General features: G+C 50.9%; 1 protein-coding gene across 1 annotated transcript; it reads right to left on the bottom strand.

The window, feature by feature from the left end:
• Positions 1 to 903: 903 nt before the first annotated feature.
• On the bottom strand, positions 904 to 25702 carry Il22ra1 (interleukin 22 receptor subunit alpha 1). The gene is made up of 7 exons (NM_001191869.1): positions 25660 to 25702; positions 20925 to 21057; positions 19947 to 20125; positions 16424 to 16599; positions 8622 to 8760; positions 4607 to 4728; positions 904 to 2229 (listed from the first exon to the last, which is right to left on the bottom strand). Exons 1-7 carry the CDS (start codon positions 25700 to 25702, stop codon positions 1288 to 1290), a joined length of 1734 nt encoding a protein of 577 aa, NP_001178798.1. The 3' UTR covers positions 904 to 1287.
• Positions 25703 to 26721: the final 1019 nt, after the last annotated feature.

The raw sequence follows: 26721 nt of genomic DNA, 5'->3' as shown, positions 1-26721 counted from the left end.
AGCATCCACCCTTGGCACAAAGGCCCTGTGTTTGAGTTGTAAACTCCACAGCAGGGCCTTGCATTGGCCTTGGGTGCCTCCTGGTAAGGCCTGTCTAACAGGAGAGAGATACGACAGATGCAGCTTCCTGACAGCAGAGAGCAAAGGCTTCTTCGTGCTGTGTGCAGACACGGGCCAGAGGGCCAGGCTGGCATAGTGCATACGATGTGTCTGGGGTGGGGCGGACAGAAGCCTGGGGCTCCCTCCATGCAAAGAAGGCCCTGTGAGATGGCCTCTGCCCAAATGGCTTCTATAGCATCAAAGAGAAGGCTCTGTGCCATTCGTTGCTTCTCTGGGCCAGTTTCCAGAAGGCTCTGTAGAGACTCCTCTTGTCTGCCCTAGATAGTCCAGTTCCTGCATGCAGCAGTCTCTAATCCATGAGAGAACGCCCAGGAGCCAATGTGAACAGGAGGCCCTCCTCATGTTTCCAGATTTAAAAAAAAAAAATCCCAGCATGAGACAGCGGCCAAGTAATGGACCCCGCCCATGTGCTGGGTGCCACAAAGCGATTTCCAGACATTAATGTCATCCTCGGCACTGCCTCAGAAGGTAAGTGTGATAGTGCCCATTTCATTGATGGGGAAGCTGAGGTCTGAGCTCAGTCACTTGCTTGATATCCTGTAGATGATGGGTAGAGGGGCTGGAATGTGAGCCCAGACAGGATTTGATTCCAAGGCCTTTGGATTCCAAGGAGCCATGTTCCTTTCAAATGCTTTTCTCTGGACCCCTGCCTGCAGAAATGTTTTAGGCGACACTGCTCACCCCCTGATGGATTAAGGAGTCACTCCTGGGTGAAGCCACCCATAGCAGGGAAAGAAAGGTTCCCTGACTGGGAGTAAGCCTCTACCACACTCTGCCCTCGAGTCTTGCTGCTGCTCGGCCAAAGTGCCTAGTATGCTTGGCCCCCCACCTTCCAGTCCAAGATCCTTCGGAGATGGTGGACACCTCACTCTTGGTTAAACTAGATTAGGGAGCTTGGATGGCTCTCCAGATTTCCCTGCATTACCTCACTCTGTCCTGTCTGCTGGGCTCTGTGCCACAGGCCATTTGCACATGCCCCCTGCCTGTTACTTCTCCACTAGAGTCTTCACCATACATCTGGATTCCCACATGGGGCCCAAATCTCCCTCTCATTCTCTCTAGGGAACCCATGTGGGGCTGGGCCTTAGAACCTGTGGCTTACTGGGTGAGGGGTCGTTAGCTGGGTGGGGCAGGAGGAAGCCTAGGCCTGCTCGCTCCGATTTCCCTTCAGGATTCCCATTGCACAGTTAGGGCCAAGCCTTTGAAAAGTGAGTCCAGTTCTGTGGACTGCTCCAGCTCAGAGGCCACAGCACTGGGGAGTATGGCCTCAGTCTCAGCCACTGGACCCTCATCCTTTGGACACACAAGGGAGTCCAGCAGGCCCCAGGGGCTTGGTCCCTGGTCTGAGGGGGAACATGAGACAGAATGGAGGTGCAAAGGGAGGGAGACAGGGTGGCCCTCGATCTGCACAGAGGACAGGAGGGACAGCCCCCCCTTCAGGTACCGAGGTGTCTCTGGTTCCTCACTGTGCAATGTGTGAAGGTCAGGTCCGTTTGTGCAGAACCCCAGAGGTGGAGGAAGTGATTTTGGTCTCTGTGCCTCCTCCTCACCCAAGGAGGTGACTTCCTGCAGAGAAAGGTCCCCTGGGAGACAGCTTCTAACAAGTGTGTCTTCCTGGAGCTTGAGGTGTTTGGGACTGGAGAGGATCCCCGGGGTGGAGTCTTTGCCAGAGTCTTCCACACACACAGCATAGGAAGCAGGCCAGCTGTCCAGAACGTCTTGCGGGTCGTAGGTGGCAGGCCCAGTCTTTATCCCCTGTTGTGGTGAGTAGAGCAGAGCTTTGGCATCTGAGGCTACCTGAGGTGCATAGGAAAGGGGCTGCACCTCAGGGAGAGCCTTTGGAGCGTAGGATGGTGGGGACAGTGTCTGCTGAGCTGGCCCATTGGTAGGCTGGAGGATGGAGCCGTCTGACTGCCCTACATAGGTGAGGTCAGACAGGCTGTGCCGCCGCCGCCCAGCTCCAGGTGGCTCCCTGGGCCCAGACACCACCACTTGGGAGTACTGGATGGGCTGAGGTAGACTGCTGGGGCCACTGAGGTCCAAGACAGGGATCAGCACGTGTTCCTGGATGAAACGTAGGGGCTGAAAGCTCAGGACACGCTGGACATTCTGTAGGGAGACAAGAATCCACCCTTTAGGACATGCTCTGTTTTCCTTTTCTTTCTTTCTTTTCTTTTTTTTTTTTTTTTTTCGGAGCTGGGGACCGAACCTAGGGCCTTGCGCTTGCTAGTCAAGTGCTCTACCACTGAGCTAAATCCCCAACCCCTTTCCTTTTCTTTTTAAACGTGCTCTTGTGTCTGGTGCGTGTGCTCATGGCTGCTCCAATGTCTGTGCAAATACATGTGTGTGGAAACCAGAGATCCAGCATCTTTGACATTTTTCATTTTATAGAGCAAGGCAGGGCGTTGATCGAGACCCCAGAGGCCATGGTTGGTGAAACTTGCTACCTTGACCAGAGAATCCCGTCTCTGTCTTTAGGACACTGGGATTATGGATGTCCTGCCACACCCTCCTAGACTTTATGTGGGTTCGGGGATCCTAACTCTACTTCTCATGCTTGCAGCACGGTAAGTGCCCCACCCACTAAGCCATTTCTCCAGCGCCATGGTGGTTTTTATGCTTGTTTCTTTGTTTTTGATATGGACAGGCAAGGCCCTATGAGAAGGTTGTAGAGGCACTAGGGGCTCCTTTCAAGATGTCCCCTGCCCACTGAGTTCTCCCCAATGCACCCAGCCTCTGAGGATGCACCTGATGCAGAAGGATCTTGGTTTGAGGTCAGCATAGGCTACATAGTGAGACCATGTTTTGCTACACCTGGCGGAGGAGCTTCCAGGTGATTGACAGCCGGGGAGTAGAGGGCCCAGATTTTGGGCTGCCTCAAGGTTGTGGCTTGTACTGCCCTGAGGGGCTGAGGTTGTTGGGAAGGACAGGGATGTAGGGAAGGCCAGAAGAGGTTGGGAGATTATGGGTAGCCAGGGCTGTGGCACTATGGAAAATGCCCTCTGAGCCCTTCAGATGGAGAGAGTTGTCTCCAGGGTATCACTGCTCAGCCTGAGGCTCTGAAGGGGACCTTTCTGCTGGGACAGTGGCGGGGCCCATGGCCAAGTGGGGCCATTGATGAGATGTGGTGGATCCTTAAGGGCTTAGTGATAAAGTTAGGTGTCAGTATCTGAACATTGGAGATTTCATATTGCTGTCTGGAGGCTGGATTCTCATCAAACAAACTGGCAGAGGGTGACCAGGCAGGGCAGACCTGGGCTGCCCACATAGGGGCATTTTGCATTTTGTTTGGTTTTAAGTTTTGTTTTTGTTTTGAGACAGGGCCTTGCTATGTAGCCCTGGCTGTCCTGAAACTTGCTATGTAGACCTGGCTGGTCTCAAACTCACAGAGATCCTCCTGCCTCTGCCTCTTGAGTTCAAAGGTGTGCACCGCCATGCCTGGCTTTTTTTTTCTTTTCTTTTCTTTTTTTCAGAGCTGGGGACCGAACCCAGGGCCTTGTGCTTGCTAGGCAAGCACTCTACCACTGAGCCAAATCCCCAACCCGCCTGGCTATTTTTTGATTGGTTAGTTTGGTGTGTGTGTGTGTGTGTGTGTGTGTGTGTGTGTGTGTGTGTGTGTGTGCGTGTTGTGTATGTGGTCCAGGCTAGCTTTGAACTGGATATATAGCCAAGGATGACCTTGAGTTCCTGCTCCTCCTACCTACACCTTCCTCTATGACTGGGATCACAGAGCTGACATCGCAGTGCTAAGGGTCAAACCCAGGGCTTTGTGCATGCTCAGGAAGCACTCTACCCACTGAGCTGCACTGCCAGCCCTTGTTACAGTTTGTGAGACAGGCTCTCACAATGTAGCCAAGGATGAACTCAAAATCCTCATCCTCCTGCCTCCACCTTCTGAGCTCTGGAATAACTGCCACTCTGCCACTACATCTGTGCTCCTTCTCCTCCTCCTCCTCCTCTTCCTCCTCTTCTTCCTCCCCCTCCTCTACCCCACCACCTCACCACCTCCTCCTTCTTTTGGTTGTGTTTTGTTTTGTTTTTGTTGGTGGGGGTGGGGCTGGGATGGGGAGTTTGTAAGACAGAATGTCCCTGTATATTTCAGGCTTGCCTGGACCTTGAGATTCTTCTGTATCAGCCTCTCTAGTCATGGGATTACATAGCTGTGCCTACACACTGAGTGCTGGCTTTCTATACAAATAGTGAGGTGCTCTGAAGCTCCGTGGAGCCCCAGTGCTCAGCCCTCAATGCTCCCTAAGACTTGCATCCCCACCTGGCTCTGATGCTCGCAAAGCCACAGGGCATCCCTGGTCAATCCCAGTGCCCTGATCGAATGCATTCTTTATACACCCTGGCACCTGCCAGACCACCTTGGTCAGCCCTGTCTGCTCTGTGTCACATCTTTGCACTGCTCAGGGGCTCCCCTGTCTTCTGGGACTTGGAGTGTCTCTCCAAGATGCCTCTCTTTAGCCCTAGGTGGGTGACTCACCAGGGAGTTAGGAGGTACAGGTGGCTTGGTAATGTATCTGTAGCCCAGATAACAGAGCAAGCCGACGAGAAAACCCATGGAGAACAGCACTGCACCCGAGAAGGAGTAGGCCCACGTCCGATCTGCAAAAGAGGACAGGAGAAGGCTATGTGAGGCTTGGAGGCCTCTAGGCCTTGTACTGAGCAAAACTGATGTGACCTCGGGTCATGGTGAATTCTTCACCATCTTCAAACACAAAATGCATTGTTAGGGACGCAGCTCAGCTGGCGTTGTACTCGCTTAGCAAGCGCAAAGGCCTGGACTCGACAAGGCCCCACGCGAGCAGCGTGCAGGCTTGCAATCTCAGCACCTGGCAGGTAGAGGCAGGAGGATAAGAAGCTCAAGACAATCCTCGGGCATAGGGTGAGGTCAAGGCTATTCATGTCTGCATGAGACGATGCCTTGAAAACAAGAGATAGAGTAAAGGCCTCGCGCAGGTCTTCAGGGTGGCTCCAACTCTCATAGCCAGGGCCCTCAGAGGGCCATGGATGTCCCAGCCCACATGGGCAGCTCCTTCAGACTCCACATCTAGATACTCCACATCTAGATACTAGATACTTGAACGCCCTGGGCACAAAACCTGCGCATTAATTAGCCAGGATGTGACCCTGCTCAGGGACCAGTCTCTATCATAGACACGGGGACTTCCTCTAAGTTCCTGATATTCAGAGTGTGGTCTAGAAGGATCAACAACCGTGGTTTTTTTTTTTTTTTTTTTTTTTTTTTTTTTTTTTTGGTTCTTTTTTTCGGAGCTGGGGACCGAACCCAGGGCCTTGCACTTCCTAGGCAAGTGCTCTACCACTGAGCTAAATCCCAAACCCCAACAACTGTGGTTCTTAACCTGTGGTCCTATGCCTTTTGAGGTCCAACAACCCTTTTACAGGGGTCACCTAAGATCACATTATGATTCATAACAATAGCAAAATTATAGTTACAAAGTATCAGAGATAATTCTTATGGTGAGGGTCACCACAACGTGAGAACTATATTAAAGGACAGCAGTGTCAGGAAAGTTGAGAACCATTGTCCAGACAACTCTGTCGCTGTTGCTAGAGGCTTTCCCATCATGCCTTCGGGAAGGAGGGTGGTGAGCAGGCTCCGTCCCCGCAGCTGGGTCTGAGGGCCATCTTGCCTCCCCAACAGGGGACAGAGGATAGACTGAGGAGGACCAGTGCCCTTTCTCTGTGTAAGGTAAGAAGCTCAGTGCTGGGGAGGAGCCTAGAGAGGTACCAGGCCACTGAAGAGTGAGGAAGGCTGACACTGTGACTTTGTGCTTTCCCGTTGTCTCAGGACAGGCACAGAGGGTTCTTGTCATGATCTGTCCTGCTGTCAGTCTGAATGGTACTTGGGAAAGCTTGGGAGGCAGAGGCTAGTGGAGCTTCAGAGACCAGATGTTTGCACTATCTGGGGTTCTGTCCCCTCCCATGTTGCCTCCTTTTCTTCATGACTCCCCTGTCACCCCAGCTGGCCTTAGTGAGGGGGTCACTGAGGTCTCAGAACCTCCACCTTGAGCCTCTTCCAGTCCAGGGTCTTGGGGTATCCGGGTCAGCCTGAAGTAATAGGCTGGCCTCCTGGCACTGGCACCCCTGTCATTGCTACAGAGAAAAGAATCATGTCATTTCAGTCAGGGTGGGACATGATGATGGCAACTTGAAGAGGAGGAGCATCGACATCAACTCTGAGCATCCTCCCTGCTGGGCCACCCTCGCTGGTCTAGCATCTGTAGTGACAGTTGCCTGTGCTTACTGGGCTCTTGCTGCATGCCGAGGCTCGCCCAGCAAATCACCAGAACACACCAGGGGACTGGGATGTTCTCCTCTTCCAAGCAGCAAGGCTGAGGCCCAGAGAGGTTCAGTGAGTTGCCAAAGGTCACACAGCTCCTCAGTGGATGAGTACAACCCCAGAGCATATCCCCACAGGAAATGTACAACTGCGCCTCGGTTCCCTCAGTAAAAGAGACGAGGTGAGTCAACTTTGAGACCCCTTCCTCCCCATCAAGAGGCTGGGATGATATTCTGTAACTCCCAGGCATCCTTGAGAAATTAAAACAAGGGTTTCTGAGATCTGGGGAGAAGAGGCAAAGCCTAGACTAAGGTCAAGAGTAGGAAGGTTCGCTCTGGAATGGGAGCGCAGAGTAATCCTGCAGCAGAAGGGGCTAGCTGTACAGCAGGCGATGGTTAGAGTCTGGCTTCAGGACCAGACAACGCTAACTGGGTTCACTGACCAGCTGTGTGGCCATGGACAAGTTACTTAACCTCTCTGAACCACGTTTCCTCCTATGTAAAATGAGGATGAGGCTGCCAACATTGTTTTTTGTGGGGAGGATTGTTTTAAAAATTAGGTAATATATGCAGGAGTAGGGATGGAAGAGCTTATAAAACATCTGATATGTTGACAATGGGGTGCTACTAGTAGCAGGGAGTGTTGGTAACGTACTTCAGTCTTCAGGGAAAAAAATCTTTAGGTCCGTTAGCAAGGAACACCTAAGAAAAGCAAGCTTCGGATGGAGGCAGAGACCGTCTCGGGTGAAAGTGGTATTCGCCTGTTATCTCCATCCTCAGGAGGCTGAGGCAGGAGGATCAAAAGCTGGAGGCTAGCCTGGGCTATGGAGGGAGACCCTGTCTTAAAACAACAAAAATCCAAACTCAAACAAAACCTGTGTGCCAGTTCAGTCCAGTTCTCGTGAGGTAAAGCCCACAGGAGGGTGGGTGAGGAGTGGCCTGTCCACCATCCAGAAGCAGGGTGGTGTTGGGCTGTCTTGGGACAGGTGACACATATCTAAGGAGGTTGGGGTGAAGGTCAAAGATCACATTATACATGCCCGGGCTTGGCATCCACAGAGTGGTTTCTGTTCCTACCCTCCTGCTTACCAGGTTCTATTCTGGTGCCTGGGTCCCTCACGAGGGAAGGACATGCCTCGTGCTTTCAGCCAAGGCTGGCTGTCCTCCAGCCTCGTCTCCTGCCAGAGAGTGCCCTGGGATTCAGGCAGAGAAGCAGTGTCTTGTGGGCTCTGATGGGCTGAGTTTCCCGATAAAACTGAGGACAGGGACTGTTTTTCGCCTAGGGCCATGAACTGTTGTGCATGTCTCAAACTGAGTTCCAAGGGAGACTTCGATTGGCAGAAGTCACCTGAACACGATGGTTGGGTGGGACCCTGTCCTCATAGACATCCCTGCCCCCTGACGTCACTGTCCTGCCCTAATTGACAGCTGGAGGCATCACAAATCTTCTGCTTGCTCGGAACGTGAGCCTAAGCAGAGAACAGATGCTCCTCGGGGAGAGGGCGCTTTTGCGAGCTTGCTTTGCATTGTAGGGGATGGAACCCCAAACCTTGCCTGTACTCTGTTATCGAGCCATACCCCCAGCCCGTGAATGGAGGTGACTGAAGTGCCTGCCTCCCAGACTGTGCGGGAGCCTGTGGTTCATAGTGTGCTCCCTGGTCAGCCTGGCAGAAACCCGAGCCTTCATTATCACCAGTATGGGTCCTTGGCTTTGAAGATGGTGAGGACCATTTTGTCCTCTCTACCCCCCACTCTCCCACATCTCTATCCCCCAGTGTATGCTCCTTGAGTTGATAATAAATATATATGTTTGCTTTGCCAGAGTTCACACAATGCTGGCCAGAGAGAGAGAGAGAGGGAGAGGGAGAGGGAGAGGGAGAGGGAGAGGGAGAGGGGGAGGGGGAGGGGGAGATGGAGAGGGAGAGGGAGAGGGAGAGGGAGAGGGGGAGAGAGAGAGAGAGAGAGAGAGAGAGAGAAATATCCAGGCATTGGCTGAGGGTGGTGATTAAACTTTCTCTAAGTGAACCCATCAGACGGCTCAGCTGTGGATAAACAAACATCCATCTTAATATGACACCGCCAACCTCCCAGGGCTCTCAGAGCACCACTAAGCATCCCCCTGGTTACAGAGAGGGAGGAGTGGGGTTAAGCAGTGCACCCAGGAATCCTCCCCACATGGCCTTAGTTGAACTCACCGGGCAGCGTCTTCACTCGGCACGTGTAGGGGGCGCTCTCCTTGGACAGTATTGGAGTCAAAATTGTGATGGAGCCGAGGAACTCTGTGTCGGGCGTCAGGCCAAGGAACTCATACTCTCTCTGTTTGCCTTCAAGGTTCTGAAATGGGCAGAGAACCCAGGATGATTGCATAGGCACACACACACACACACACACACACACACACACACATACACACATGCACACACACACAGACATATACACACACACACTCTCAGACAGACACATAGACACAGACAACAAAACAAACACAGACATGCACATAGACACACACACAGAGACACACACACAGAGACACACACATATACATAGATACATATACACACACACTCTCAGACAGACACACAGACACAGACAACAATACAAACACAGACATGCACATAGACACACACACACACACAACTCATGCACTCAACTACACAAAACAGACACATGCACACATACATTTAGACACACACAGTTAGACAAAAACAGATACACAGACACTCAGACAGACAGAAATACGCACAGATATGCACATAGGCACCCAGATACATACTTACACTCAACTACATAAAACATACATACAGACATACACAGACACAGAGACACACACACTCGACAAAAACAGACATACAGACACAGACTCTCAGACAAAAACAGACACACAGGCATTCAGCCAAAAATACACAGATGTGCACATAGACACACAGACACATAATGCACTCAACTATACAAAAACAGACAGACACACACACACACACACACACACACACACACGCCACTGTTCTTTCTTCCTCCTGACATTACAATGAATGACCCCAGGAGCCATCCTGACAGGGCAGCCCTCTGCTGTCCTGTCTTCTCTTATCCTCAGTTCAGTAAGCCCTCAAGCTCTCCGAACCTTCTCACAGAACCTGGGCTGTCACGCTGCGGCAGCCTGTAGATACGAGCGTGCTATAGGGACAATGTGACTGCCACCATCATCACTACACCTCTTCCCTGCCTCCTCCACCATCAACCCTGCCCCCGCTCTTAGGTTCCTTTACCCTCTGCCGGCTCTGACCTGCTCTCTCCAGCCCCTTGTTGGTCACTCATCTTTGGCTTGGTCCCTGTCCACTGGCACATTCACCTTGGCATGATCTTCTGAAAGCTCCTAGATTTACAGGGATCGCCTCGAGAGCCTCAGCTGCTCAGTGCATATTTGCAAGGCAACATCCAGGTCAAACCCATCAATACCTGCCTGGCTCAAGGCTCTGAGGATACAGGGCCCTGGGCCTCTGGTGACCCCTGACTTGAGTAAGGGGTTCATTGCCTTCGCTGTCTTGCTGTGGGGCCATATATGCTTCTCTCTTCCCAGGTTTCTCTAACTCCCCTACCTCGGATCCTCTTAACTTGCTTGCCCTATGCCATCCTTGGGGTGGGGTTGGGGGTGGGGCTCCTATCAGCTCCCGTTATTCTCTGGCTGGTTCCACCTGTTTCAGCCCCTCCATGCAGGAAGAACTCTTCACCCATCTTTCTCTGTCTCTCATCACTTAATGATCTCGTCTGGACTGGTGGCCTCTGGTTACTGATGTATGACCCTGAAGGGTTTCTGATGAGACATTCCCCTTCCGGGTGGCATGCTCCCAAACCCAAGCCCACACCCGCTTCCTGTCCTCAGATTCTCTTTATAGGATTTGGCTTTCCTCATCTTGGAGGTCTGAACTCGAAGCAAACGTTGCTCATCCTCTGTGCGGACAGCTTCACTTAAAGGTGCAGGGTTCTGTTCCTGCTTTTAACTCTGTGTTCCGTCCATGCTCTCTGGACACACGGGGCCAAGGTTCAAGGTCATGTTGGTGGGGATGGGAATACTGCGTGAAATGGGGAAGATCACTTTTCACTAGGATTCTGTGTATACTGTTTATGGGACCAACTGTCCTCAGATAACATACATCACATGTCTGTGATGGCTGGGTGCGAGACATCCCACATAGGCTCCTGTTTCGACTGCTTGGCTCCCAGATTGGGGCTGGAGGAAGTAGGGCCAAGGGTGGGATGTTGCAAATACTGTGTCCCCAATTCCTTCCCATATCCTCATTCCTGCTTTCTTTTTATTTACTTTATTTTAAATTAGGTGTGTGTGTGTATGTGTGTGTGTGTGTGTGTGTGTGTGTGTGTGTGTGTGTGTGTGCACACCTGAGTGTAGGTGCCTTTGAAAGCCAGACTCCACTGGAGCTGTAGTTACCAGCAGTTGTGAGCCGCCTGACTTAGGTGCTTAGGGAACCGAACTTGGGACCTCTGTAAGAGTGGTCCATACTCTTAACCACTGAGCCATCTCTCCGGCCCCGCTGCTCCCCCTCTCTGCTTTCTGTTTGCTGTGTATGAAATGTCTTCTCTGCCATACATTCCTGCCACCACAAATTCTGCCCAAGTACCAGCTCCACAGACTGAGTCCTCTGGAACCGTGAGCCCAGTAGCAAATCCTCCCCCTTAAGTTGTCCTGTAGGGGTCAGCTATGAGAAGGCAATTAATAAAATGACCAAAATGGGGGAAAACTGTCTAAAGGTGCTGGAGAGTAAGCCACAGAGGGAATTCTGGGAGGTAAGGAAGGAATAACAGCTAGGGAAACTTTAAACGTCTTTTATCCTGAAGGTGGATTCCAGTCCACACTTTATGGGGTAGCTAAAGCCGAGAGGCTATGCCATCTTACTGGTTGGCACGATCAGAGGACAGAGTTCCGGTGACCACGGCATCCGGGAAATGCGGAGTCAAGCATAGACAGGAGTGCCCTGAGGAGGAGACACAGGTTCTCCGTGTGAACTCTGCTCTACCCCTTGGTGCCTTAAAATGTGTGCTGCATGCATGAGGCAGCTCCAAGCCTGAGTAAAATTCAAATATGAAGATGTCAGAGGCTGCAGCTCGGCCATGTTGATGTCCTGCTAAAGCACCACAGGGAGTTGGGCGTGGTGGCAGTTAGGAGTTGGAGAGAGTGGATTTCAGCCACTTTGAGGCCAACCTTAGCTACACAATGAGTTCCAGGCTAGCCTGGGCTACAGCAGAAGACTCTGTTACAAATGAACAACATAACCAAACCCCCAAAGAACAAAAGACTTATACACACCCTTTGGAGGCTATAACACAAGCCAGAGTCATGTCAACATGGCCTTCATAATATCCAGGATACATTGCAAAACGTGCGAGGAAAGCAAAAATTGTGATTCCCCCACAAGACCAGGACGTCAGGCTCGACATAGGGTAATTGTGAATCAGCTGCAAAACTGTGTTCAGAGAAGCGAAAGAAAAATATGCTTACAGTGAATAAAGGAGGGCGAACGAGATGGCTCAGCGGGGAAAAGTGCTTGCCGCCAAGCCTGGGGATCTGAGTTCAATTCCCAGGACCCATATGGAGGGAGGAGCAAACAAGCCCCTGCCCACTGTCCTCCGACTTTTATATTTGTGCCCTGGCACCGTGTACATTTTGCACATACACATACAGAACGCACAATAGACAAATTGTACCGAATACATAAGAAGTCTCAACAGTGCATGTGGAACAACATATCTAGTTTTGCAGTATATGGAGAATCTCCGAATTCTGCATCTTAAATGGGTGAATTTAGTGGTGGTGGTGGTGGCCTTTACTCTCCCTCTCAGGAGACCGAGGCAGGCAGATCTGAGGCCAGCCTAGTTAACACAGTGAGTTCCAGGACAGCCAGGGCTACACAGGGAAACCCTATCTCGAAAAGACAAGACCAACAAAGGAACAGACAGCTGGACTCAGGTCTGGGTATGTAGCCCAGCAGTGCGGTGCTCACCCAACACGAGCAAGGATTTGAGTTTGATCCCACGCATCACAAAAATGGCGTATGAGTTGCCTCAGTGAAAAAGGCCTGCCATGTGGCTCAGTGGGTAGAGGGGCTCGCCTCCAAGGCTGACCATCTGAGTTCAAATCCCTGTGATAAAAGGAGAGAGTCAGCTCCTGCAAGATGTCCTCTGACCAGCGCATACCCGCCGTGACACATGAACGCCCACTCATATGCACACAGACACAAAAATAAATCTTTTTTTTTTGTTGTTGTTCTTTTTTTCGGAGCTGGGGACCGAACCCAGGGCCTTGCGCTTCCTAGGCAAGCGCTCCACCACTGAGCTAAATCCCCAACCCCAAAAATAAATCTTAAAATAGAAAAACTGTCAGAATATTGTCCACATAGATGCATTTCAGATATCAAAATATAGACTAAAGATGAATGGCTATAAAATAAAAAAGGCACCAGGGCTGGATAGATAGCTCAGACATTAAAGGCCAAGGTTTACAACCAAAACTCCCAAGGGTTCCATTCCCAGTACCCATGTCAGAGCCCATGTCTCCAAGCTTCCCTTTTGGGGCCTGGGGAGACGGCTCAGCAGTTAAAAGCACTCGCTAATCCTGCAGAGGATCCAGGTTCAGGTCTTAGCGCCTATATGATGGCTTACGTTCCAGGGGAATCTGATGCCTTCTTCTGACCTCTAGGGGCACCAAGCACGCATGTAGTATCCTGGCATATATGCAGTCAAAACACTCATACACATAAAATAAAACAAATCTTTATATATATACTATACACACACACATATATATACATATACACATATACACATACATACATACACATATGCACACATACATATATGCACATATACATGTATAAGCACACACACATATATTATACACACTACAAGGACACTGGAGTGGCAATATTCATATCAGATTAAGTGGACTCCAACAAGAGACACAAAGGGGGATATCATCATGACCAGAGGCCAACTTATAAGAAGACTGGTAATAAAGCAAATGTCTCAAGTGCATGACGGGAAAACACACAGAACTAAGGAGGAAGTGCAGGAGAAACCGTTGATTGAGGTGGGAGTCTACCATTGACCGCGTAGCCTTCTGGGGCTCAGTGTGTAATGGGGGACTCCTTGTTAGCAGAGTTTCTCCTTCTCTGACCTTGCCCGGGAATTCCAAGTCCATACATATGCCTCTGCCTGAGGAATGTCACATAGCCTCAGCTTATAGGATTACTTTCCTTTCTCCTGACAAAACCTGTTCAGATAGCCCCTGAGATTCCTGAAATGCTTCCCCACAGTAATGAAGTATGCCAGGCACTCTAAGACCCCAAAAACCTTTGTCCATCCTGGATGTCCCTACTCTCAGCCCCCCAGAAACTTTATAAGCTTTCTGTCGCCCTAAGTAAAGTTAATCTGCCTACTGGCAAGTGGTCCCGCTGTGGCCATTCACCATAAGTACTCACAGGGCTTCCTGTTCAACATCTCAGAGCCCTCATGAACTGTAACAGCAGACAGTCCATGAGCGTGAGACCCACAGGGAAAACTAAACTTACACACGCATAGCTAAAGAGTTCAGTGTTCTTGTCAGCTAAAAGAAAAAGCGCGTGCACACACACACACACACACACACAGACATAGACACACCCACCCACCCACACACACACATGCATGCACACACACACACACAGACATAGACACACCCACCCACACACACACACATGCACGCACACACACACACACACAGACATAGACACACCCACCCACCCACACACACACATGCACGCACACACAGGCATATCAGGACTCATTAGCCTCCAGTACCTAGTTTGTGTTTGTAGACTATACTAACCGCACCTACACCTTATCCCTCCAAACACACTTGCTTTGTTTAGAAGCCAAGCAGATGGCAGCCCATAAAATAAACCTTCATGAGTTTAAAAGGACTAATTCAGATAGAGCAGGTTCATGGAGCACAGGCCAAATTAAATTAAAAATCAAGGATCATAAAACCTTTAGTCCAACCCCAAATATTTACCCAAAGGAGCTGCTTTTCTTACAGTGAGGGCTTCTCTTCCTGTTGTTATCTCTAGCTGTTTCCATGATGACCGAATAGATTAGAATTCCTCTACCACCTGCACCCCGGGGCCTCCAGAACATAGTCCCAACAGGGTCCTCAAACTTGTGTCCCGTTCTCCCTCCACACTTGAGGCTCTCAACCTTCAAGGTCGAGGGAGGAGTCCCCTGTGGGCTGGTCACTAAAATCCAGGTCTCAGACAGGCGGCTGCAAACATTTGAGTGGCTGATTCTGGCGGATCTCATCAGCTTGATGGAATTGAGAGCCACCCAGGAGACTAGTGAGGCTGTCACTGGGTGTGTCTGTGAGGGTATGAACGAGAGAAAGCGGACTGCTAAGGCTCTCACTTAATGAATGGATCAGTCCCTCTATGGACTTGGAATCTGGCGGCCTCCCTAGGAAGCATCGAGGGGTGGGAAGTGGTCTTCTGGAGTCACAGGGAGTGTGTCCTTGGAGCCTGAATTTTGTCCTGGCCTCTTCCTGTGTCCCCATTCTGTGTTCCCTGCTTCTGTGAGCCTGTACTGCCCTGCTCTGACTCATCCCTCCATCCTGCCAGAGGATGCCTCCAAGACTCCAAGCCAAAAGAAATCTTTTGCCCCTTAAGTTATTTCTGCCAGGTGTTTGTTTGGGCACCCAGGAGCTGTGTTTTGAGTAAGTACCCCAGGAACTTCACGCTCCAGCCCCAGGGGCCACCTTTGTGCTTTTGAAGAACGCTGTCCTCGTTCCTGCTTCTTTCTCTGATCACGGCGCAACAACGGAGGCCCACCGCCATAAATGAGAGCTTTGAGCTCATCTCAGTGGTTATCTCGGTAGCGGAACGTGGTCCAGCGAGTGGCTTAACCTCTCACCTTGGAGATCAGATGGAGATGCTACCCCCTGCTCATGGAACCATGGAGGAGATAAGCAACATCCTTGTATGCCTCAGAAAGTTGCATCAACACCCCAGAGTCTCCCACAAGTCTCTTGTGCTGAGCGGTCCCCACAGGCTCCCCTGGTGTGATTCTTGGTTTAGCCCCTCCCTCACCCACTAGGTCATAAACTCTTTGAGGGACTTTTCAGAACTGCAGAAGAGGAAATAAACATTCACCCCACTGAGTCACAGACCAAAGGCACCTGCTGGGGAGTGTACAAGACAGGATCATTTGCATATCCTTTGACAGTTGTGTCAGCCTGTAGGACCCGTCTTGAACCATGCCCTCACATGGTTTCCCCCAAACACTTCCAGGAGTAGAGGCTGATGTTAAATTTGCTGCCTGAGAATGGTTCCGGATTCCTGACCCTCCGTGTCTGAGCTTGGGCTATAGACGCACAGCTCCACACTTGGTTTCTATGGTTCTGGGAATCAAATCCAGGGCTTCGCACACGCTAGGCAAGGACTCTACCTACGACCGCAGCCCCATGACATCAACATCTTCCAAAGAGAATGACCGAGGACATTACTAGAGATGTATTGCTCCCTGGGATGCTAACAGATACCAGGTAAGAGCTAATAAAGCCCTTTGAACCAGTGGCACACGCCAATACTACTAGCGCTGAGACAGGAGGATTGCTGTGAGTTTGTAGTGAGTTCTCTACCAGCTCGAGACAGTGATAATCTACCGCAAACAGACAAACACCAACCAATGTACTAAACAAACAAAGGATATCTTGTCCGATAAATACGAAAATTTTGCACGAAGCCTTGGCTCTGTAGGGCTTGTCAGGGCCCTTGAGCAGGCTGCTGTGTGTGTGTGAGCCTAGAGAGGGAGGGCATGGCTCATGGCCCTACTAGCATCCTAGGAACCTATGTTTTGGGGAAGTGCCGTTTTATCGAATGTATTCCCTTTTGCTGAAAGCAACCCAATATGCTTGGGAGGGGATGGGATTCCCGAGGAGGGATGGGGCGTGACCTATATTTACCATTTGGTAGGTGTGGTTGACGTGCAGTTTTAAGCGGTAGAACAGGTCATGGAAAATCTCCTCCAGGGTTAGCTGGTGGCCATCTTCCGAGAGGACGGGTGTGAGCGTGGGGTGGACCAGCATCTGAATGGACCTCACTTTGGGGATACAGGTCACATCGGGTGGTCTGATGGTAGCTAGAAACGGGAGAGAGAAAAGCCCAGAATGCTTTTGGGGGGGGAGCAGCAATGAATTCAACATGTCAAAAGAGGCCTTTGAGTGGCAGGTGTTCAAGAACAAGGCTGCCCAGGGCTGAGAGAGGGTGGATGGGAGGTAGCTAGGCAGGAAAGACACCAGCCCTGACAGACTCATGCATCCTCTTCCTGGCATCCCCGGTGTGAGTGTGCTTGGAACACCTATCCCTTGAGTCTGCTGCAATGGCAACATTGGGGGTGTCAATGGCTGATGAGTCCAGAGAGAGTCTAAATTATACCAGGCCCGATACTATTGCTTCTGTTTGCAAGACTCTGCTCTCTCAAGATGTAATTTTCCAAATGACCCTCCCTGTTTTACAATACCTTAAATTGTGTGTGTGTGTGTGTGTGTGTGTGTGTGTGTGTGTGTCGGCCAGAGGAAGATGTTGGCCTTACTCTGTGTGCATAGGTATTGGGCTGTCATGTGTGTCTGTGCACTATGTGCGCCTGGTGCCCAAGGAAGTCAAAGAGAGCTTCAGGTCTCCTGGAACTGAATGACCTGCCACGTGGGTGCTTGGAATCGAACTCAGGCCCTCTGCAAGAACAGCAAGTGCTCTTAACCGCTAAGCTAGCTCGCCAGTCAGAATGTTGGGCATCTTGAGCTAAGGGCTCTCACTGAACTGGAAACTCATTTCTGCCAGCCTGGCTCGGACACTGAGCTCCTAGCATGTTCCTGACTCTGCACTGCTGTGATGGGGTGCAGCCAGGCCTGTAGGCAAGCACAACCCTGCCTGGCTATTTTTATTTTTGCTTTTCTTTTCTTTTTTTCTTTCTTTTTTTTTTTTTTTGGTTCTTTTTTTCGGAGCTGGGGACCGAACCCAGGGCCTTGCGCTTCCTAGGTAAGCGCTCTACCACTGAGCTAAATCCCCAGCCCCTATTTTTGCTTTTCTACATGGGGGCTGGAGACTCAAACTCAAGTCCTCAGAGGTATACAGCAGGAGCTGACTGAGCCATGTCCCCACCCAGCCCTACATCCTTTTTTGATACTGTAGTGATCTCTGTGACTCTGTGACAATGCAAACATACGAAATCTGGCATCATTGGATTTTTATGTGTTTTTAAGGGATTTTTTTTAAAGATTTATTTATTTATCATATACAAGTACACTGTAGCTGTCTTCAGACACACCAGAAGAGGGCATCGGATCTCTTTACAGATGGTTCTGAGCCACCATGTGGTTGCTGGGAATTGAACTCAGGACCTCTGGGAGAGGAGTCAGTGCTCTTAACCGCTGAGTCGTCTCTCCAGCCCTTTAAGGGATTTTTATACCTCATTTTTCCCGTGTAATTTGTACGTGTCTCACACTGATTTGTGGTCCTCTAAGATTTAGAACAATCTAGCCGAAGAATGTTTACTCTAATTAAATTGAGAAGTGGAGATGGGGCTGGCAAGATGGCTCAGTGGGTAAGGGTGCTTGCCACCAAGCCTGATGACTTGAGTTCATTCCCTGGGCCCACATGACAGAAGAAAAGAACAAACTCCTGAAACACACACACACACACACACATGCACACACACACACACACACACACACACACACACACACGCACGCTCGCATGCACGCACGCATGCACGCACACACGCACACACGCATAGATGCACACATGCATAGATGCACAAATAAATAACAAATGTGAAAAGGAAATCTTAAAAGAAAGAAAGAAGAAAAATGGAAGTAAATGTCCTTAAAAAGGGAAGGGAGTTAGGCTTCTATCATAGAATGAGCTCTTTCGTAGCTATGGAAAATCAGGTTTGGAAAGTGTTTTATAATATAGCCCAGTTCACAACACCATTACATGGCAGAAAGGGTTCCAAAACAAGGCTGTGACACCAGATCAGGAGGCCGAGGCTGAATTGGGATATCAGATTGGCCTGTGTGCACGACCGTGGGAGCACTTTCTTGGTTGCTAATTGATATGGGAGGGTCCAGCCCACTGTGGGTGGTTCCATTCCTAGGCAGGCAGGCCAGGGCTGTATAAGAAAGTTACTGTCTTTCATGAAGCCTATGAAGAAGTCAGAAGACAGTTTCCTTGCGTGGCTTCTGCCTTGAGCCCTGTGTTCCGCAGTGATAAATTGGGATCTGGATGTGTAAGCCTTAGATAAGCCCTTTCCTCTCCTTTGGTCAGTGTTTATCACAGCAACAGAAAGCAAACTAGGACATTACTATTTTGAGATTAGCCTGGGCTACCAAGTGACGTCGAGGTCAGGCAGGGCAACAAACTAAAAGCCTGTCTCAAAACAGAGGAAATGGTGACTTCATAAGTCAGTCAGTCAGTCAATATCACCACACATTTAGCTTGTGTAAGGTTTGTCACCTGCTATTTATGCATTCATTCATTCATTCATTCATTCATTCATTCATTCAGCGGTCATGTATGAAGCCTCTTCTGTGTACTAAGCGCTGTGCTCATGTACTGCTGGGAACACAGTGGGTCCCTCAGGCTGTCCTGAAGCTCATGTCTTTGTCGGGGAGGTTAAGCAAACACAGTCTTTCTTTCTTGTGACATCATCAACAGTGCACAGGGTCTCTCGGTGTCTGTGGGACTTGGTTCTGGATTGCCTCACCAATGCACAGATCCATCCTTGTCTTAGCCCTTTATGTAGAGTTCTGTGCTCGACAAATATGTCCTTTGTATACTGTCACTGAACAATGCCTAATACTATGCAAGTGCTATGTAAACAGATGTGTATCACCCAGAGCTATGTGGACAGATGCAATACAGATGCAATATTTCCCCCAAATAATTTGCATTTGCATTTGGTTGCCTCAGAGGGCCGCTGGCTTTGACTGACTGAGGTCAGGTCGTCAGGGCTGGAGGCAGGAACTCTCTGAAATCTAAGTTGAGCTAAGCCCTCAGACCTTGGGAGCGGCGTAGGCACGGAAGCAGGGGCCAGCAGAGAGTAGGACCTGATGAATAATGTTTCTCCTGAGGACTGGGGTAGGCAGGGCTGGGCCACGGGGAAGAGTTGAATCTTCTCTAAGACTCACCAGTAAGGGAAAAGTTGGTGGGACAGATGGGGTACTAGTATAATGGAGAAAGGGAGGAGGAGTCCTGGCTTGGGGGGAGCATCCTCTAATCTAGGAAGTTTTGAGTAAGCATAGAGAAAAGAAAACAACCCCCTGGGGTGTGCTTTGGCCTTGGGGACACCTTCTCAGAAAGCCACATCCCCTACTTGCCCAGGTACAGAGACCTGCTGGGTCCCCATCCACTCTAGAAAATCTGAGAACTCCCCGTCACCCCAAATGCCATCTTCTCCCCTCCCCTCAGGTGTCCAGGCCCCCTACTTACTGTGCTGCAGCGAGCTGAAGCGATCAGTCATCTTAGTGACCGGTGGGCCTCCCGAGCTGACTGCCGTGACCTTGGCGTAGTAAAATTCGGTATGGTTTCGGGTCTCCACAGTCAGGTTGCAGAACTTCTGGGTGATCCGCTGGCAGCCAGCCTTGGCCAGCCACTCTTTCTCTCCGTACCTGTAGGTGAGGACAGGCAGGATGTCCTGTGAATGAACAGCTCCGCTAGGCCTGTGGTTTATTAATGATGATAAGGGATCCTAGCATCTACTCAGCATCGAGGCTGTCTGAGTGGACACTGAGGTCAGCTCTCATAACGGTCCTTGTAGGTGTGTATTGTTCTCGAGGGAGCATGCTATGCTCAGAGGAGAAAACTGTGCCCAATGATTTGAAGTGGGCATACCATCGATGAGCTAGATAGAACCCTGCCAACTTGAGCCCGTGTTCTGTGTTCCTTGCTACTCAGCTCTTTCACAAGCCCCTCAAGCCCTAGTCCACAGGGGAGGAGACTGAGGCTCAGAAATAGGGAGTGACTTGCCACATGTTAAAGTGGCAGGACCAAGAGGGGGCCTGGGTTTTGCAAAACACACTGAAGCTAGACAGAGTCAGGAGGGGCTGGGTGAAGTTTCCATGGACCTAGACTTCCTCTTGATAGTTATTAGTACTGTATCAGAAAGAGGGCACGCGTGCTAGTGACATCATCTTTCTCCATTTGAGATCTTGTGATGAACAGTACCCGCATTACCCACACTGGACAGACGGTGAAACTGAGGCTTGGAGAAGTTTCCCTGACTGCCCAAGGCTAGATGGCTGGAGCTGGCTCTCATACTCAGGCACTATTAATTGTACTATTAACTCTAATTGCTATCTCCCCACTGTGAGGGAAATGTAATGTGTGGGGACATTTGGAACTGGGATGTCCGGAGGAGCTCAAGGCAGAGTAGGGTCAGGAGAGGGTTGGGATGGATGAGATACTAACTTCTTATATTCCACACTGTAGACCGTGTCAGGGGCGCTAGCTGGCCCAGCATCCCACGTCAAGATGTTTTCAAAGTTGCTGGACTGGAATTTCACGTGTCGAAGGAGACCAGATGTGTCCTCAGTGGTGTGAGCTGCAGGGGGTGGAAGCACGGTGAGCGAGGCCGGTTTGCAGACTGTGGACCCCCACCTCCACTTTCAGGGAGAGGGGTACCTCATTCTCAAGCATGGTTTACACCCTTTGACATCAGCCCCGTGCGTGTTGTGGTCAACGTCTTCTGAGAACCTCCCCACCCCCGGGGCAGCTGTCAGTACTACCTAATTCTAGAATATTTTCACCATCCACAGAAGAAATTGCATATCTGGTGGTCATGGCCCATCCTCCCTCCCTCCTCCATACTGCCACCCTGGTTCCTGGCAACCACAAATCTATATGATTTCTCTTGGGATTTTCCAATTCTGCAATTTTCATTTACTTAACATCCTGGCTTTCCCCCCCATGTCTGGCTTCTTTCACTCAGCAAGTTTTCAAGTTTCATCCCCAGCATGCACCAGCGTTGTTTATGTGTTTATGTTTTAAGACCGGATAATACTCCACTGTATGGGCATAGATGTATCAGACCTTGTTTATCAATCATCGGTTCATGGACACTTGGATCTCCACTCCTTCCCCACACTGCTTTGAATAATGCGACCATTGGTGGAAAAAAAAATTAAGTGGACAGTTGCTTCTAACTCCCTTGGGTATTCATCCGGAGTGGATACAATTGTGTATACAGTTCTCTCGGGCACACATCTTGGTAGTTCTATCTTTAACTTTGTCTCTTCCTCCCTCCCTCCCTCCCTCCCTCCCTCCCTCCCTCCCTCCCTCCCTCCCTTCCTCCTTCCTGCCATCTTCTGCAGTGCCATGATATTGGAACCCATGGTGTCAGGCATCCATAGGTATGCACTCTGTCAGGAAGCACTCTGCCGCTGAGTGCCTTGATTCTTTAAGCCTTTATTCTTAATACTTGAGGCATTTACCAAGGTGGTTTCCTAAAGGGGCTACAGTGTATTAAATTCTAGCCCCACCTCCCCAGTAGTAACTGGGCTGTCAGATTCCTTTGCATCTTGTGAATACTGTCTCAATTCACGTTTTAAAAAATATGTAATTTAGTTTCCTATGTTACGTCCGTTGGCATTTTCCTGCACGGTATGTCAGTGGGAGAAGTGTTAACTGGAGTTACAGACAGGTGTGTAAATTGCCACGTGGATGCTGGGAATTGAACCCGGGTCCTCTAGCTAGGGCAGCCAGTGCTCTTAACCGCCGAGCCATCTCTCTAGCCCTTCGCTTCCACTTTTTAACATCAAGGTTGACATTCTTTTTTTTTTTTTTCTTTTTTTTCGGAGCTGGGGACTGAACCCAGGGCCTTGCGCTTGCTAGGCAAGCGCTCTACCACTGAGCTAAATCCCCAACCTCGAGGTTGACATTCTTAGTCCTACTTTAGAGTTCTTCAAGTAAGAGCTCCGAGACTGCACACGTTCAAAGTCAATCACGTCACACAGGGGTGTAGAAGGTATTGTGAATTCTGGTGAATTCTTTTCACGTCACTACCAGCCATGTTGGCAGAGGCAACCTTCTACACTCAGACCTTGCAGGGGGCAGGATGCTGACGTAAGGACTGGGTCGCCATGGGGAAATTATTTAAGCGATTTGATCTTGGCTCTTCAAGTCTAGGACGGGGACAGCTTGATTTACTTAGCAACAGGCAATCATGATGACAACAGCCACTGACACTGGGGAAGGACCCGCCAGCTGCCAGCCACCGGCCCAAGCCTCTCCACTCACTCACTCACCGCTCTCACTCTATCTAGATGCTGACTGCCGCCGTTCCCATTTTATGAATGGGAAAAACTGAGACTCATCCAGGGCTGCTGAACTGATACTAGTGTTTGGTGGGGTCCCAGGGCTACATGGGCTGCATGACGGAGCAGCAAGGCAAGGCAGCACTTCACAGGACTCTGTCCTGAGCGAAGAAAAGTGTGTGGGAAGAAGTGCCCGCCTCTATCTCTGAAGAGGGGCTATTAGTGGTCTGAGCCCCAGTGGGGGACCAGTTCAAGGAAAGTGAGAGGAGAGAGGTCAGAAGGCAGTTTGAGGAATTTACAACAGAACTGGGGTGTAGCACAGAGACAGAGTACAACTCAATACCCATGATACCCTTGGCTCCAACCCTCTCACCAAAAAAAACCCCAAGCCCAAAGCAAAACCAGAACCTGTCTGTTGGTCATTGCGTCTAGCCCAGGCTGTTTCGCCTCTGACTTCCTCAGCTTTAGACAGGGAGAGAGCTGGACAGGCCTGTCCCCAGGGTGACCAGGGAGGGGCTTGCTGCCTCTGAAGCAATGTCCCTGTCCGTGAAGAGCCCTTGGCTCACAGTGCCCTTCCCTCAGTCTAGACCTGTGGTGAGAAAGAATGGACAGACCCTAGCAGCAGAGTAGCCCTGGCTCTAAACGTACTCAGGGCAGCCTGGTTGGCAAGGGTGGGAAAGAGACAGCTGCAGAGCTCTGTGAGGGCCTTGAGAACATATGCGTTTGATGTGTCTATGCCCTCCTCCCCCATGCCTGACTACAGACACCAGCAGCCGGAGGGGAGGAGGATGGCTAGTCCTACAGTCTTAGTCTGCATGGATCTCTCAGGAGGGATCTGTGGGCTGCAGGGGTGAGGTGGGCAGAAGATGGGAACCATCCCTGCTGTTGCTGGTCTCCTGGTCACACCTCCCTGAATCTGGGTCAGTCTGGGGCAGCAGCTGTAGCCATCTTTGTTTTCCAGGCACCCTGGGAGCCCACACGGTGGGGCCTCGGGGATAGTGTTCAAGTGTCCTCACTGCCTTTTACCCAATGTGACAGCTGTGCTGAGGAGCCCCAAGATGAGACGAGGATAACATTCTGCTTGGATCCTGGACTGGGCAGATGGGAAGCCAGTTCTAGAGTTCTCACCTGGGTATGGGCTCATTGGTTGGGCTTAGAGAGGCCAGCAGAAGGAGTACAGGCTTGAGCAAAGGCTTTTGAGTGGACATGGGGGTGAGCCTCAGGTGAGAGAGAGGGTAGATTTGAGAGAAGGCTGGGGTCTGTCTGGAGTAGTTTAACCTCTCTTCCTATGGCTAGACTCTGCTGCACAGCATGCCGGTACTGGGGACAGTTCTGAGTAGGATGTCTGGGTGAGGAGAGGCTGGGAGCTGAGGCTCGCCTACCCCAATAAAAGAATTGGGGAACAGCAGGGAGGGGAGGAGCGGAGGTGAGCTTTCTGAAGTGGGCTAGGTGATCTTGGCAGAGCCTCTCCTAACCTCGGGGGCTAATGAGGCTTCTTCTTCCTCCTCCTCTTTTCCCTTTTTAAATCCCGCCGCTTCCCTTTCCCCGCCTGTGTTGTCCCTACACTTCCTGGTTGAAAGTCTACATTGTGAAACCTGGAAAAGAAGGAGACGTGTGGGGGAAGTCTGGCTGTCTGGCCGCATTATAAAAGACAAGTTTCACATCTGTGTGGAAAAACAATGTATCAGCTATCCTGGGAGCTGAGGGAAAACCATAATCTACAGTGACTTGGAGCCAGCCTGAGAGCTGGGGCCGGAGCCTGTGGCTGTGGCTAATGCTAGGGTTCTGCCACCCCAGGGCTCCTTTCTGCCCTACTTTCCCTCCGTCTTAATGGGTCAGGACATCCAGGGCTCCACACTGGGGTGTAAAAGAACATGCTTTGGAGAATTTAGGGGCTGCATCTAATCCTCACAGTCTGTCATAGGATGGTTGTGGAGGAAGCTTTGCCCGAAGCTAAGGACCCATAAATACTGTTTGGGGAATAGGAGCCAGGGCAGCTCGAGCTCCCACTTGCTCTCGCTTCCCCCTCCCCGTGCCCCCTGGTTTTTCAACTGAATAGCCCTGGCTGTGCTGGAACTCCCTCTGTAGATCAGGCTGGCCTGGAACTCACAGAGGTCTGCCTGCCTCTGCCTCCAGAGTGCTGGGATTAAAGTCACTACCGCCCGGCTGCAGGTCTGTGTCTTTAGGGACCGTATTATGTACGAAGGTCCATGAGATGTCTGGACCACGTCCTTCCACCATGCCTCAGCTCCGTCTCCTAAGAGAGAACCCCTGGATTCCACTTAAGAGAACAGATCAAGCCCATGTCTCATGCGAAGGTCTCATAGGTATGAACCCCAAAGTTCACTTGATGAGACCTCACAGCCATAGTCCCCAGTCGCATTTGCAGGGACACTCTGGTGCCTTAATGCAGCCTTCTGGCTGCTGCTGGAGAAAGTGTTTTTTACTGATCCAGCCAGAGGGGCCTGAGGAGACATGGATGGAGACAGTAGCCTGACCCGGGCAGCTTTATCTAGCCTGTTGTCCTCTCCTTAGTGATAAACTGAGCATGAAGTGGCACCCCAAGGCCAATGGCACCCCGAGGCCAATGGCACCCCGATGCCAAGACTCTACCCATGGGGGGCGAGAACTCAGCACCCCCAGTTCAGACAGCTGGTCAATCAATGTCTGCATACTTAAAGGTCAACTGAGTCCCTTCCGGAAACCAGATCTGGGATAATCTCCCATCCTCTCCAGCTACTTAGACTAGGTCATCTCCATCTCCAGGAAAACCCGCCATTCAGTCAGGAAGAAAATGAAACCGGCTGCTAAGAGTCTTACGGGGCAGGAGGAGGCAACTGTGCTCCCTGGTTGCGGGGTAGGAGGCTCTGAGGACAGGTCGAGGTACTTACCAGCCAGGGATCCCACAGTCAGGATGGTCAGTAGTGTCTTCATTGGTCCCCTCCAGGGCCCCTTTGGGCCTCGGTTCTGGACCCCTGCACAGAGGCTGAGGTGTGTGTGAAGGTTTGCCGCTTTGGCAGCTGGCTCCGCCCAGCACAGGGCGGGGAGAGAGGAGTAAGACTTAGGTTCGTGGGGGCAGGGGTACAAAGGTGCCTAGCCTGGTACTGAGGAATTCCAGAACCTGGGCGAGATCCAAGGGAGGTTCCTTTCTTGGGTGCAGACAAGGCACTGGCAGCGGAAGGGCTTGTTTATCTGGTCTGGTGACTGATTCATCCCAAGGCCCCTGGTGGTGCGGCAGCTCACTGAAGAGGTAGGAAAGGCAAGGCCGAAGTGCAATCTTATCAGACGGCAATTGGCTGCTATCAAAGCCTGCCCCTCGTGCGTATCATCTGTCCTAATAATTCCATTACAAGAGGATTTATCCTAAGGAAAAGAACAGGACGTAACAGCGTACCTTCAGCAATGACTTCTCGGTTTGATTCTCGCCGGAGGAAACGCAGGGATCTTGACGCATCCCTTCCCGTGCGCACCCGAGGCTGCCCCACAAGGCCGAGCAGAGCAGTTGGAACAGCCTCCTCCTGGCAAGGCTGCTGAGGTGGAATAGCCCAGGCAATCTTCAGCCTGAATCTTGGACAAAGAATCTATAAAAAGGAAGGGGGGAAACTGGGGTCCAGGTGACCCAGTGGGTTGAGTGTTTTCAAGCAAGCGTGAAGTCCATAATCCCGGCCCTCCTGCGGGTGGCTCGAAGGCAGAGACAGGGGGATCTCTGGAAAGTGGCGGTTCTGCTAGCCCCGCTTTGCAGCACTGAGCAACAAACAAGAGATGCTGTCTCAAAGAAAAAGGAAGCGAGTGCCAACGCTGATAGTGTCCACCAAGCTCCCCACGTGTGTCTGCTCCCACTCACCCAAACGCATATGCGTGCACAGAGAGAAAGGGACTATTAACAAAGGGGGAATCTTTCTGCTGCGTTAGAGGGAAGACCAGAATCTGACAGTACCATAGGACTTTAGGGA

Source organism: Rattus norvegicus, chromosome 5 (assembly GCF_036323735.1).
Source record: "Rattus norvegicus strain BN/NHsdMcwi chromosome 5, GRCr8, whole genome shotgun sequence".
NCBI lineage: Eukaryota > Metazoa > Chordata > Mammalia > Rodentia > Muridae > Rattus > Rattus norvegicus.
Note: the sequence above shows the minus strand (reverse complement) of the source record. Positions and strands in the feature narration are given on the sequence as shown.

What these genes read in the sequence shown, in the direction of transcription:
- Il22ra1 (NM_001191869.1), bottom strand. Translation starts at nt 25,702, where the DNA reads ATGAAGACACTACTGACCATCCTGACTGTGGGATCCCTGGCTG. An exon ending in GACTGTGGGATCCCTGGCTG is followed by an intron (nt 21,058 to 25,659) that starts GTAAGTACCTCG and finishes CACCCCCTGCAG; the next exon opens with CTCACACCACTGAGGACACA. An exon ending in TCAACCACACCTACCAAATG is followed by an intron (nt 8,761 to 16,423) that starts GTAAATATAGGT and finishes TGCCCATTTCAG; the next exon opens with AACCTTGAAGGCAAACAGAG.